General features: G+C 55.9%; 1 protein-coding gene across 3 annotated transcripts in view; it reads right to left on the bottom strand.

The window, feature by feature from the left end:
• The window catches only part of SCN5A (sodium voltage-gated channel alpha subunit 5), a 103,877-nt gene that overhangs the window by 61,581 nt on the left and 27,553 nt on the right, over nt 1–14,743 (bottom strand). For 2 of the 3 annotated variants that reach the window (XM_060307430.1, XM_070046660.1), the window contains 5 exons: nt 7,877–7,968; nt 4,364–4,594; nt 2,915–2,978; nt 1,453–1,594; nt 753–950 (listed from right to left, as the gene is read on the bottom strand). In XM_060307430.1, the coding sequence (XP_060163413.1) occupies nt 753–950; nt 1,453–1,594; nt 2,915–2,978; nt 4,364–4,594; nt 7,877–7,968 (727 nt within the window). Of the gene's footprint in view, nt 1–752; nt 951–1,452; nt 1,595–2,914; nt 2,979–4,363; nt 4,595–7,876; nt 7,969–8,102; nt 8,195–14,743 lie in introns of all 3 variants that reach the window. The other variant, XM_070046661.1, reaches the window with a different exon arrangement.

The raw sequence follows: 14,743 nt of genomic DNA on the forward strand, positions 1-14,743 counted from the left end.
GTGGAGGGTTGGGGCAGGTGGGAGAGGGGGTGTTGATGAGCCGAGGTAGTGACAGAACTAGAGGGCAGGGGATCTTCGAGAAGGTTCGGCTGGTCAAAATGGCTGCTGCAGGATGTGGCATGGAGCAGTGAGAAGGAAGTGGATGTCCTTGGCCTAGCTTCTAAAAAGTTTGCTCTGCAGTTAGCCTCCGGCACCCACCATGTGTGGAACTGTGGGGACAGCCATGGCAGCATCGCCAGTGCTCATTTGCTGAGCCTGTTCAGGCCTCCGACCTTGGATCTTCCTCACTACCCCATCAGAAGGCATCCGTTGACTAGGATAAACTATGTCTGTGGACACATGGTTCTCTCCTACCCAGCATGCACTAGGCTCACGGCGACCACCTTTAGCCAGGAGCTACCACCTTTACCCACCTGGCACCACCATCACCCAGAAGACACCACGGTCATAGGGAAGAGCGTTCCTCAGCAGGCACCATACTCACAGGACCCACCTTTACTCAGCAGGCACCACTTTTACCTCCCCATGAACAGGCTCTTGTCTTTACCCAGCAGGTAACAAATTTTTACCCAGCAGACACCACGTTCACAGGAAATACCTACAGACACTTGCTTTACCCAGCAGGCGCCAGTTTTACCCAGCATGCATCACTTACAGCCACCAGCTTTTACCCAGCAGGCGCCACACTTATAGGCATCCACAATCAGATGAAGGCTTGTTCTGGAAGCTCCTTGGCCACACTGCTCACCCACCTCATGCTCTTTCTTGAGCATCTCCATGGCTTCCTGGAATCGCTTTTCCTTCTCCTCTGTCTCAGCAATGGTGGCTTGGTTTTGCTCCTCGTAGGCCATGGCAACCACAGCCAGGATCAAGTTCACCAGGTAGAAGGAGCCCAGGAAGATGACAAGCATGAAGAAGATCATGTAGATCTTCCCTGCAGACCTCAGGGTCTGGGGGAGCAAGGGGGCGGAGGTCATCTTCACTGCGGCCCCTTCCGGGTCAAGGTCATAAATCCCAAGTTGCCCAGCCTGGCTGTGCCAGGGGTTCAAATGGCCACAGCCTGGAGAACAGGTAGAGCATGTCCCACCTATAGAGGGAAGTGTCCTAACCTACTGAAGAGAGTGACCTGCACACAGGGGGCAGTACCCCACCCATGGAAGGAGGCAGAACATTTCAGTTGACACAGGAAGTGTCACATAGGGTGGACCAGTGTTCCACTAACAGAGCATGGAGTATCCTATATAGAGGGCTGGGTACTTGGTCACCAGCTAAAGGAAAGTTTCTTTGCTTGCTGAGTCCCCATCCCTCAAACGTCCCCTGTGCCTCCTCTCTTCTGACCAGTGGGGAAGCTGCTGGGGCGCTTGTGACTAGTCATTTGTGCAGCCTGGGCCCTGGTGCTAGACACTGAGCCCATTCCTGGCAGCTCTCTGCTGGCCCCATGCACCCACGTACCTGCTGGTAGAGGCGCTCCCAGTAGTCCTGCGTCATCAGTCGGAAGAGTGCAAGAAAGGCCCAGGCAAAGGAGTCGAAGCTGGTGTAGCCGTGGTCAGGGTTCTCTCCTGCCTTCAGGCACCTGTAGCCCTCGGGACATGTCCTACGGCCAGACACACAGACTTTATCCCATGCTGTGGGGGGCCCTCTGCCCCTGAGACGCTAGCTCCACAAACCTACTGCCACATTGCGGGGTCCTGCCGCCGTGACTTTTCATGCTGTGCCTCCCACCCGGGACACCGTCTTCCTCTTTTCTCTACCCATCTGTATGCTGCTAGGCCTAAATCCAGCTCCCTCTGCCCATGTGACACACCATCCCAGCTGCTGTCTGCATTGCCTCTCCCCTCCCAGAGGAAGTGCCAAGGGCCTGGCTCAGATTTCTTCCCTGCCTGCCTACCCCAGGGGAGCTGGGCACAGTGCAGACACACAGGGGGAGCATGAGGCTGAGGTGAACAGGATGGAGCCCAAGGCAAAGGTCAGGCGGCCGTGGGGCTGTGGGATGATTCTAGGGTGGATGGGCTGGGGCCCGGCCATGTCTGGAGGGGACAGCCTCTCTCCCAAAGAGGGAGCGCTGGTATGGAGTCACGAGTGGAGTGAGTGTGTGAGAGAGAGGATGGGGGCAAGGGGAACTTGGCAAGGAGGAGGATGCAGCCAAGGGGACTCTGTGTCTTGCTAATGTCCTAAATTAAGAAATTAAGACTTTTTCTTTAGAGATAGGAAGGGCTCTGCGGCCATTTGAACCCCTGGCACAGCCTTGCTCCCCCAGACCCTGAGGTCTGCAGGGAAGATCTACATATTCAGAGATGCGGGACTACAGCCCCGAAGAGCACCTCCCTTAGGTGAGCCTGTGTGACCCTCCCCATAACAACCTATGACACAGTCACACTGACCCAGGTGCCGGTGTGCACAGGGCCCTGGAAGCTGCACGTGGCTACTGGGCATCTCTGGGTACCACACCCAGGCTGCAGGTCCAGGCCCTGCTTGCCCTGGAGGAGAGTCTAGGCTGCCAGGGGAGGCCATACTCACTTTTGACCTAATGGACGGATGAGGAGGGAGGAAGTGAAGACAGGAGGGGGTGGGTGCCGCCCTGGGGGGCTTTGGGAAGGGAACGGAGCCAGGGTTGGGCTATTGTGGGGCCCTGCAGGGTTTCCTGGGCTGCCCCCCAAGTCCAGTCCCATCTTCAAGGCTCTGTTTGCCTTCCCTGAAAAGCCAAACCCCCATCTCTTTCTTCACCCCTTCCCAGCTGTCTCCCTGTGGAGGTGGGGGGCAGCTGCCATGGGCCTGGGAGGGAAGGGAGGCAGGGAAAGGTCTTGCTGTCCCTGGGGTCAAGGGCATAAACTGAAAGCATAGTCAGCTGATAAAGCACTGGAAGGAGACTCCCCCAGCTGGGTGAGGTGGCCCTGGGGGGGTGGGTGCTACGTACCCAGCGTCAGAGCTATTCCCACACAGTAACACATCAGAGGTGCCATTCTTGAGCAAGTAGTTTTCTGGAAGAGAAGCATCCAATGGTGAGAGGCACGTGTGGCCCAGACTCCTGGGGGTTCCAGACTGCACCCTGGGATTTGGGGAGGTAGACACTGCTGGGGGTCTTCCATCCGCTCCTCTGCCCTCTGCCTGACCTCTGCCCTCTGCCTGACCAGGTCTGAGGCAACTCTGGCTGATTCCCTGGGCTTCCTCTGGCTCCTCCTCCGACGTTCAGCTGCCAGTGTCCCCAGGTGCACTCAGGAAATCCCCACGAGGAGCTTCCGGACCCTGCCCCAATCACTCAGGGGGCCAACCTGGGTCAAGAGAGGCCCCGAACAGGAGGCAGGGGTTTGTTCAGACATGGCTGGGGCTGGACCAGATGAGACGTAGGGCATCAGTCCTGTCGCCTCCACTCTGTGACCATCCATCAGCCCCCATCACTCCCCACTACCTGCCTTAGTCTTAGGTGTCAGTTCTCCAAGTGTGGTCCCCAGACCAGCAGCATCAAGCATCAACTGGGAACTGGTCAGAAAGGGAACTTCCCAGAGCTACTGACTCAGAAACTCGTGGGGTGGGGCCCAGCAGTCTGTGTTTTCCAGAGCCTTCCAGGTGACTTTGGTGTACACATACGTTTTAGAACAGCTGCTACGTGGCCACACTGAATCACAAGCAAATTTACTCATTGAGTTTCCATCTATTTCTTTTTTCTACAGTGGACTGCTGGTGTATGTTAGAGGCCTTAACTTCAGAATGGCCCTCGGGGTCCTTGTGGCCTGGAATCTGGCCTTGTACCAGCATCTACCTTTGGCCTAGACTGATGGCTCTAGTCAGGAGAGGTGCTGGTCATCAGCCCGGAGGATGGAAGTGTAACCCATGGGGCAGTGAAACAACTCGAGGGGCTCACGTGGCTTTGTACAATCACCGAGCTTGTCCTGGGGTGCATGGGTATGGACTTAACATCCTGACAAGGATCACTGAAGTCAAGTGACAAAGCCCATGCCAAGCAAATGGGGCCTCTACTCTGAAGCCTCACAAACTACCCCAGCTCCGTCCCCCCACCCTTTCCCAAGCGAAAGCCCTCTCCCTGCTGGCAGGCTGGTCTCCTCACCATTCCTGACCCTTCAAATGTTGTAGCTGCCGTTCTCCTATCTACCTCTCCATACTTCCCATTCTTCAAGTGTTATCTCCCCATCTAGCCTGAGAACTCAGGAGGATAGGTGCTGAGTCTGCTCCTCTCCTGTCCTCTCTCCCAGAGCCCCAAAGGGCAGGGGCTGGGATCCCTGACACGCAGCTGGGTCTCTGGGGGAGCAGGTAGGGCCTGGACATCCTCAGAAGGAGGCCTGTGTGGGAGATGCTCGGCCCTGGTGGCCCCACAAAGCCCTGCCTGGGCCACGGAGCCAGTCAGCACCTGGGTCGTTGAGGTAGAGGTCCAGCGATTCCCAGACCAGGCCGTCGGCTTCCACGGAGCCGTTGGTGCCGCTGAGCACCGTGAAGTTGCGAACGCACTTGTGCCTCAGGTTGCCCATGAAGAGCTGCAGGCCGATGAGGGCAAAGACGCTGAGGCAGAAAACCGTGAGGACCATCACATCGGCCAGCTTCTTCACAGACTGGATCAGGGCCCCCACGATGGTCTTCAGGCCTGGGGGAGACGAGGAGGAGCTCGGAGTCACCCACGGCACCCGTGCTCCCCGCTCCAGTGGACAGGGGCCAGGCCTGAGGGGTGCCGGGCTGGGGGAGCCATCATGATGGGGGGGCAGGGGAAGGAGGCCTCTCCTGGGCTTTTCAGACCAAAACCTCCCTTTCCTCTGCTGCTGAGAGTCTGTCCTGGTCCCCCTGGGGCGGGAGTCCAGTCTGGCTGTGTATTTTCAGAGGGGCCTAGTTCTCTTTGCTGTCCATAGCCAAATAAATGAAATAAGTATGGAAAATGCTGTTTCCTTGCAGGAGAAAACACTCAAAGCCTATCCCCCGCAGTTAGTCCCAAGTTATGCCAGGCCTGTCCCTTTAAATGTAGTTCCTGGAAAGGAGACAGAGGGCCAGGCCCCCTCCAGGGCAATGGACAGCCTTGGCCTTGATCCTGAGATGGGGAGAGACTCAGCCATTCTTGGTAGGGGAATGTGGTGTGTGCACTGGGGAGGTTGACGGGGCGGTGGGGGCGGGGGGGAGGTGGGTCTGGTTAAGGCCATGGTGGGTGATGTCCTAAGGGGCCTGCTCTGGCTCAGGCCCCACTTTTGGGAAAGGCACAGGGGTACCTGTTTTGTATTTTCCTCCTCTGCCCTGTCCCCCTGGAACCCACCCCCGTCCATCCCACCCCCCAAAGCTAAGAGGCCGTGATCTGTTAGCTGCACGGCCCAGCTCCCTGCAGAAGCCAGCGCCGCACAGAAAAGCAAGTGTAGACGCCTCTGGTCTGACACTTGGCTGCGGTCCTACAGCAAGTTCACAAGTTCGAGCAGAGCATTGGGAGCGAGGGGGCTTCTCTGCCAGCAGCAGGGACTCACCTCCCATCCCTCCTCCCCACCCCTCCCCCCCATCAAAGCGGCCAGATCTCAGATTAAGCTCCATCCATCCATCGTCCAGCCGGTTAATGTGTTAGGAGCACCTGTGCGGCTGTGCCCACAGCTGCTGTGCCCATGACTCAGAGACAAGGAGGCAGCGATGGGCAAACATGGGAGAGGGGAGAGGAAGTCCTTCCCACAGTGCCGCCAATGCTGCTGCCTGCCCAGGGCTCGGAGGCACTCAGCGTTCTCTGTGAAATCATCCTGGCAGATGTTGGCAACCGCCTGGGCACTGGGTGGACCTTGCAGGGGTCTGGGCCCAGAGTGGTGGAGGTGGTGATGGTGGTGGCGGGGTTCATGAGCCCTCTGTAGTCCAGAACTACGCTTCATCTCTAGCAGAGCTTCTAGGACCCTCGGTGGGCATCTGGTTCTCCTCACCACGCTTGGAGATCCACCCATAGTGTGGGGCATGGTGGGGGCAAAGTGAGGGGCCGTGGGCAGCAGCTCACATACCCAAATTAAACTCTGCCTCCAAAGTATCTGTGGCCTGAATCACTCAGTCCAAGGCTCTGAAAAGCACCTCCTGGTCTGTGGAGATAGTGTCCTTGGGGACAATCAGTTGGTGACCCATTCCTTTAACCATTTCTCACATTGATGAGAGTCCACTTCTGGCAAGAATGATTCCAACCAAGTAAAGGGATTCTTTCTGAGAAGACCCAGGAGGAGATGGGTGCTGGGGGATCAAGTGGGAAATTCTCCCTCCACTGAAGTTCTAACAGGCTGGGCGAAGAGCCCTTGGAAACTAACCATTCCGATTCATTCCCATTTTAAAGGAAAGGAGACTGAGGTCTGGAGAGGGTCACGGCTATTAAGCCTCAGCTCAGGGAACACCTCCTCAAGGGAGACGTCGGTAATGCTGTGACCACAGCATCTTCCTAATGACCGCTTTCAGCAGCTGCTGTGTGCTGCCTCACTGGGCTGCTGGCAGCTTTGATGAGATCCAGTGGGACTCGGTTGGGGTTGGCTGGCTCCCTCCCTTAACCCCGGACTGAGAAATATTTTCCTTTGTCAGCCTTATTTTTTTTTAATAAAACAAACTGGAAGATGATTTTTCTTAATTGTTGTGGTCAGTGTGCTTACCTATCCTTGCCAGGTGTGTGCTGTGAAGTCCCCTAGAGGACAGACCCTGGCCGATGACGCCTGTCACAACGTTGGGGGGCTCCATGGGGATGGGAACAGAGTGCCCCACTCGCTACGGGCTCTTAGCAGAGGTCTGGGCCACGTGCGGGGAGTGTGCGGGCAAGTGACTCCTGTGCTCACCCCATGGTGGCTTCAGAGCCAGGAGGAGTATTGAGGCTCAGTGTGAAATCAGCATAAGTGCGGGCTCCTCTTATTAGATAATTAGCCCCACCGGGGGAGTCTGAACTCCTTCTGGGAGCTCACAGCAGGGCCCCTGCCTCCCTGGGGGCAGCAATAGCAAATGCAGGCCAAGGGCCCAGGATGCCCGGGCTTTCCAAGTCAGGAGTGGATACAACCATCTGGCTCACCAGCTCTGACATCTCTCCAGATCGGTGACATGCAACCTGTTTCCAGCTGCCTTCTTAAAAGAAATGCCTTCTCCAGCTCTGAGTGGGGATGCACTCAGAAAAGTTTCTGGAAGGGGCCTCTAGGCTCTGAAATCATTATAGTCTTTGAGAGCTTTCCTAGATGGATGGGGTAGACTGGCTTTCTAGAGAGGTCGTCTGGGCCTCAGAAGGTTTCCCGGGACAATTGCCAACATGCGTCAAGGAGAATTTCTTCCCGAGGCTACCATGCACGGTTTGCTAAACCTCTACCGCACATGCAGCAAGGGCTGTTAGACGCCAAGGCCCGGTGACACCTGTCCACAGAGTACTCTCTGTGTCACAGAATGGGGTTGCGGTGTCGGCTGTGTGTGTATCACCAAAGGGGGCTCAAGGCAGGGAACGGGCACTCAGCCATGAAAGGCCATGCCTGAGCTGTCCTTTTTTACTCTGGGTGTGGTTTCCCTCACAAACAGTACTTTTAGTTTCCTTATCGGAGGATGATGCTTCAGGCTGAAGCAACTCACATACAAGCTTTCAGCTATTCCAATAGTTGAGTTCAGTTTGGGAAATAAATCACTACCTTGGGAAGAATTTGGGTTCAATCCAGGACCTGCCATGGAGTACTCTGTGCCCCCGGGGGTCTATGGTAGTGGGCTTTGCTGAGGTGGACAGTCCGAAGCCCATTCTGAAGCATGGAGGGGACAGCCGTGTCCACTGAAGACAGCCCCCATACCCAAGCTCTGGGAAAGGTATTCTGGGGACAGGCACATTTGAAGGGGCCTTCCCGAGGGTCGCCTTGGCTCCCAGGTAGCTGGAAAGGCCCAAGCGTGTCCCTCCAGCCTTGGCGTTTAACCTGATTTTCACCTGAAATGACCGATATAGTTTTCAGGGCCCGGAGGACTCGGAAGGTACGTAAAGCTGAGACATTGCCCAGGTCCACAAATTCAGTGGTGTATCTGTAACAAGGGAAATTCACACACAAGACAGTGACAACACGCCAGTAGGACACACAGTCAGAGGAGGGGGGTGGGGGAGACGGAGAGAGAGTCACTTGTAGCTGAGATCTGGGAGGCAAACCTGGGCATCTTACCTGGGATAACTGAAATAGTTTTTAGAGCTCTCAGGACTCTGAAAGTTCGAAGAGCCGACAAATTGCCTAGTTTTATATTTTCTGATACATACCTGTAGAATCAAATCACAGTTATTGGGAATTACAAAGCGGCACCTCAGCCCGCCCCCCCCGACCAGCCCTCTCCCTTCTCCCCCTCCCACGGGGAGGGCTGTGCATGACCCGGGGCCTCCCCTAGGTTTTCTTCTTGTTCTCAACCCTCCTGCCACGGGGAACCTCAGTGAGGGTGCCTTAAGGATGTCCACAGAACAAGCTCCCAGGCGGCTCTCTCGGTGATGGTCCTGTGAATAACCAGCGCCACGAGGGAACGACTCTGCCACGTTCTCCATGCCACTTGGGGACTATGACACGAAGCCACATAGGGGGGCGTCTGAGACTGGGGATGCAGCAAAGAGGGAAACTCCATTTTCCAGGAGGCTCAGGCCAGGTGATATAGGAAGCAAGCGGGTTTCTGGTCCTGGTTTTGCTCTATGTCTTCTGCAGTGTCACCAGCTTGTGCCTGGCAGCTCTGATCCGTGGGACCCTGAAGTCTAGCTGAGACCGCTGTGGAGCCATGGCTGGGTGTCCGAGGGCATCCCACTCCCTCCTTCCAACCACAAATCTCTGCGCAAGGCGTGGCTCAGGAGTCCCTGAAGTCAGGAGGTGGAGGTGACTTGAGTACTCAAAGGGAGAAGAGTTCCCAAAATGATGCTTTGGAAGATGAGACGGGAGGTTGCCCAAATATTTAGCTCTTAACTACTCACGGGCAACGGCCAACACAAGAAAAGAAAAAAGCAGGTTGAGGGGTCCTAGGGATGTGCCAGCCCCTCTCCCATGAGTCCACCCCAGTCTTGGTGTCTCCTCACGATGGCCCTGGGTGTCCACAGGAGTAGTGACCTCGGGAAGCAAGCAGCCCTCCTCGGTGTGTGTCCTGCTTGGGCCCGAGTGGTGCTCAGCAGGGTTGAGTGGCCGTGGGGCTCCCACCTGCAACTTGGACAATCGTCCATCCATAGCTTCCACAATCACAGGAGGAAGGAGTCGGTCTCTGGCTGGCAGGGACCCGCCCAAGCAGAGCGTGAAGACACGCGTGGATGGGTCACATGACCAGGATGTCTGCGAGATGGATGGATAGTGTGTGACCAGGGCTGTTGGGACAGTGGCAAGTGACTTGTGATATTTAACCAAAGGTTTCATATCCAGGGTGTCTGAGATTTAACCAAAGGTGTCTGATGTTTGACAAAGAACAGCAGACTCAGGATGTCTGATGTTTAACCAACTGTGTCCGACCCGGTGTCTGAGTGATGTCAGTCCAGGGACACTGGCTGAGTGTCGACGGTGGGCTGACAGTGCTGACAGACTCACTCTGCCTATCATTGTGGACCTCCAGGCCCTTCCACTCGGCTCAGAGTTTCTGAATCTGCCTTCAAGCTCTGGGGTCTGCAGGGAGGGACTTGGCACGCTGTGACAAGGGACTCAATGTCCTCGGGTCAGCCGGGTCCAGCTCTGACTCTGGGCTGACACCAGCTTCCTCTCCATCCACTCATGGGGCTATTCCGTCTTTATGGGGTCCCGTGGACAAGGCCTGCTCCCTCCTTACTCTCCACATCCTTTCAGAGCTGGGAAGTCAGCAGACTCCTTCTCAGCAGAGCTTTCCTTCTGTCTACACCAGATCCTTTCCATCGTGTGGTTTCCATTCCTTCTGCTGGACGCACTGCAGCTTGCAAATCTTTCTTGGGCACGACAGTGAGATGCAGCCCTGTGTTCTGGGGGGCGTAGAAGTCACCTCCCTTGTTCTGGCCCATATACATCTACTGATTTAGTCGAAGCTCCCTCTCAACTTTTGATGGCTATTCTACTTTCTGTGAGGGCTCTGACCCTCAGACCTCTGTCCCACACTCTCCTCTCAGGCTTGGACTCTCTGTCCAGACATGGTGTGGCCATGGGACTGCCAGGTTGAACCTGGACCACTGCCGATGTCGCTGTTACATGGAAGCCACAGTTTCAGCCTGTGGATGGCTCTGGATCCATTTTCTGCTGCTACTCCAACGGGTGTGGCCTGGGACAAAGTTTTCTTGTTCAGGACACTGGCTTCAAGGCTGTCTCTTCTGGTTACAGGGAATGGGCAGAGAACTGTGCCAAATGGAGAGGGAACCAACCGTCCCTGCTTCAGCCTCTTGTCCCTTCCAGACCCTGCCTGTCCTCTCGTGTCTCCAGTGAAGCCCTGCCCATCTGCTTGGATTTAGCCTGTCTTCGCCTGTCCCAGTGTAGACCCTGCCTTCCCCACCCCCTCAGGGCCCCCAGCGCTGACAGTGCCCTTTGCTCAATACCTGCTGGGCATAGGAAAGCTGAGACCCCAGGGTATGTGCTTCCGGCAGCCTTCAAGGCCAGCTGTGTGGCTGAGAACAGGCTGGGGCCAGTGGTTGAGTGTGGGTGAAGTCAGGTCACACGTGGGAGAGCAATACTGAGGGGGAAGAAGACTTGACGGTGGGGCACAGAGCAGGGTGAGGACAAGGTGTGTCTGTGACCGTGTCTGTGACACGGGGGCTGCTGCCTCTTTTACTTGACCCAGAACCTAGTGCCTGGCTACTTCCCGTTTGGGGGCCCTAGACCCCCACCAAAGCCTCTCTTGGGGCCCCGGAGAATGGCAAGGCAGGAGAGACCCTGTATTTAGCAAAGGGCCAGCTTCAGCAGTGGCCCAGGTCAGGGTGGAGCTCTGCTCCTGCCAAGCTGGCAAAACGCTCCTCCAAGTCCTTCTACTCTTTCTGCTGTGGCCAAGCGGCTGGGCAGGGGCAGACAGCTGCGGGGGTGGATCATGGGCCCTGACACAGAGAAAGCAGCCGGTGGGGGGTGAGAATTCTACCCCATCACACCAGCCCCAGCGCAGGAGGGAGCCTTTTGGAGGCCGAGGAACCATGAGGAAGGCAGACCCTGGCCTTCTTCCTGCTCTGCCCCTATCTTGCTGTGCAGCCCTCCCATTCCATGCAGACGGCCCCTCCTGGGCTGCCAGGCAGAGGTACAGACAGCACAGCACGTTAGCTACTGCGGTGATTGCCACCCTCTCCTCTCTGCCCTCCCTCCCTTCCCCTCCATGTTTGGTTTCCATAACAACCCCAGAAGGTGGGAGGCTGCGCTAACTAGCAGGTAATGCCCAGCTCAAAGGGGGCGACAGGAAGAGCTCTGGCTGCGGGATTGCAAGTGGAGCCTGGCAGGCTTCCTGGCACCCCCTCCAACCCTCCACAATTCTAAAGTGGGTGGGGTTGGGGATCAGGTGGAGGCCTAGCCAGAAACATCAGAATAGGGGTGCTTCTCAAGGTTACGAGTTAGGAGACTTGGTTTGAGCCCCAGCATTGCTGCTGATTCATTCTACAATTTTAGGCAAGTGGTAGGCTCTCTTTGAGCCTCGGTTTCTCCATCTGTAAAACGGAAGGTGGGATGGGGAGTTTCATCGAATAGAACTTTGTTGCCACTTTAGGCTCCTCTGATGATTCTAAGAGCCCCTTATTATTGAATCATTTTGGCTATAGCAGAACACTTCTCACAGCATTACCATGGCAGTAATTCATTGTTTTCATAAGGTAGGAGCACTGTCCATCAGAGTGCCAGGCCAGTCCAGCCCAGAGCACAAACCTGGTGTGCCAATGGGCCCAGGCAGCCCCAGGGGAAGTCAGTGGACCATTTCCGTGAGACGCTCAGAAACCTGGAAATAGTCTCGTGGCCTCTGAGGCCCCGTTCTGCTTTTTCTCGCCTGGTTCTGGTCCAAAGTGAAGGCAGGAGGGCTTGGTGAGGAAGGGACTCCTGCTCTGCGATTCCCAGTGGAGGGAGACGTTTTCTGCGGGATTCCACGGGGACTGACCAGCATGAGACAGGACAGGAGGACTGGCTAAGGGCTGGATGGGGAGGACTCAGAGCAGCTCCCAGAGTCGTGGGCTGAGGACAAGCCAAAGCCTGGCTCCTGCCATCAGACAAGGGGCCCGGGTTCTGGGAGCATTGCTGCCATGACACAGTGCTGCTGAGGCTCCAGGATGGGAAGGTAGAAAAGGCTCAGGCAGATGCTCTATCCTCTTGAAGCCCTTTCCTGTGACTTTGGGCCCTCAGGGGCCCATGGATCACTGCCCACCGCCCCCCCACCCCACCCCCGCCGTAGGGCACCTTGGAGCCTGGGCCCGCCTTAGCCATCCTACTCCATTCCCATGAGTGCAAGCCCCTGGCTCTGACAGAGAATGCTCCCCCCGTCCTCACACATCAGACCTGCCTCCCAACTCTGTGTTCTCAGATGATGATCCTGCTTCTTACCACTGAGAAAACAGAGGCAATCAGAAGAGAAATTCCTCCTCTCACTATCGGCTCTATCAATCTACCTCCACTGCCACTTGAAATTCTGCCTTCCCTGCTCTTACGGCCAACACTCCACCCAGTCCCTGGATTCCTACCCCTCGGGTCAGCTCAAGGGCTTTGCTCCTGCAACTGCCCCCTCTGCTCCATCACCAACTTCCCCTCTCTCGTGGATTGTTCCCATCAACTTGCAACGATGCCTCCCTTCTTTAAAGGTCCTCCCTTCACCCATCCTCCCCTCTGGCCACCACCCTACTTTGGGTCCTATTTTAGAGCAAACCCCACAAAGCAGATGGGTACATTTGCCTACCCCCGCCCCGCCCTCTTCCCACCCTCCCTCAAGCCTTCTCTCATCAGCCACGTGTCCCCCACTCCCCTGGAAGCCATCTTGTCAAGGTGAAAATCGTCAACCATTTTTATGTTGTTGACTTCAACGGTCCATCTTGGTTCTCACCTTCCTCAGCCTCCTTGTGGTTTCTTTCAAGTCGAGTCACACTCCCCCGCTGGTTTTCAGGATACTGCTCTCTCCTGGTTTTCCTCAGCCCTCCCTGGAGGCTCCCTCCAGTTTCTTTGCTCCATTCTCCTTTTTCGGGACTTCAGGATGTTAGAGCGTCCCAGGGTACAGTCCCCAGGCGGCTTCCCTTCCCTGGCGACACTCCCAGATGATCTCATCCGGTCTCCTGGCTTTAAATACCATCTGTATCCCGACAGCTTCTAAATTTATACCTCTGAGTGGACCTCTTTCCTGAACTCCAGGTTGGAAGATCCAGTTGCCGACTCGATATCTTACCCTGGATGCTTTCATACCTAATACATTCCAGACCGGATGTTTGATTCTTCTCCTCCCTCTGTTTTCCAGGCCAACGAATGGTCGCACCAGCCACCCAGCTGCTCAAGCCAATAGCCACCCTGAGGTCTCCTGTCAGGCCTACCTTCAAATATACTTAGAATCTGACCAGGTCTCTCACCTTCTCACTGGGACCCTGGTCCCAGACACAATCCTCTCTCTCCTGGCTAAGAAAATAGCCTCTGAGCTCCTCCATCACTTCCGCCCTTATCCCTCCACAGAGTCCTGTCCACAGAGCAGCCAGGGTGATCTTCCTAGAATGTAAATCAGACCACGTCCCTCCCTGCTTTTAACCCCCACAGGCTCCCATCACACTTGGCTTTGATCATGGCCTGTAAGGCTGCACAATCTGTCCCCCACACCCCACTACTCTTTCCCTTGTTCACTTAGCTCTGCCCAGGCCTAAATCTACACTGGCTTCATGGCAAGCGGTAGCCTCTCTCTGAGCCTCAGTTTCCCCACCTGTAAAACGGCAGGCTGGAGTCAGCTCACAAGCAGCGTGCCTAGAAACAGGGGTTCTGATGCATGTTCTGACCACCGGGCAGAGAGCACCCCATCAGCAGGGTCGTTTCCCTCTTCTCCTCTCTCCTCCACTGCATGGATGAGCTCAGAGCCGCTCACATCCAAGGGTAAATAAAGACTTTGTCATGAACAGGTGGGTTCAGTGAATCTGATCCTAGAAAGTGGCAGTTGAACTAAACCTCTGACACCACTCAGCTCAACACCGACCTTTCACCAGTGGGGAAACTGAGGCTCTATAAGGGTAGGGAGTATAACCCTCATCAGCTCTGCTCTTGCCGAGGTGCGGTGCCCAGCCCTGCACACACTGGGTTCTCCACACACATCAGGCTTTCATAAAGGGTTTGACGGCTGAGCCCCTGACCATGACTCCTGCATGGGAGGCCTGCCCTAATCGTTCATCCCCACCAGAAACCAGCATCCGTTGCCTGAGACATCCAGAGTGGCGTGCCTCAACCCAACCCCTAAGCAAGGGTCCCTTCCCTGGCAAGGAAGTGGGGCCTCAGCTGGCATGGCAGCAGGCCTGGGGTCACATTTGCTTACTGTGTCCCTGGCATCAGTTTTCTCATCTGTAAAATGGGAGTAAGGAACCCCCATCCAGGTGACCTCTCTGGCTGGTGTGAGGACCCAATGGATCATGTCAGTGACCAGGCATCTCACAATGTGCCAGACATTGACTCTCTGAGTGGAGACTGCAGCCATGCTGGGGCACCTGGCATAAGCTCCTGGGGATGCCCAGCCACTTCTCCAGCTCCTTTGCTCTCTTTCCTGCAGTTTAAATCACCTTGGAATCCAGATCACTGTTCATAGTGGTCCAGAGATTTCAGGTTGTACCATTGGTTTCCCTTGACAGAAACAGCAGAGGATACTAAACCAGAATCTTAATGAAGTTCCTTGAGCAAAGGGCTGCCACGGAGCCACAGAT

Source organism: Globicephala melas, chromosome 11 (assembly GCF_963455315.2).
Source record: "Globicephala melas chromosome 11, mGloMel1.2, whole genome shotgun sequence".
NCBI classification, from domain to species: Eukaryota; Metazoa; Chordata; class Mammalia; order Artiodactyla; family Delphinidae; genus Globicephala; species Globicephala melas.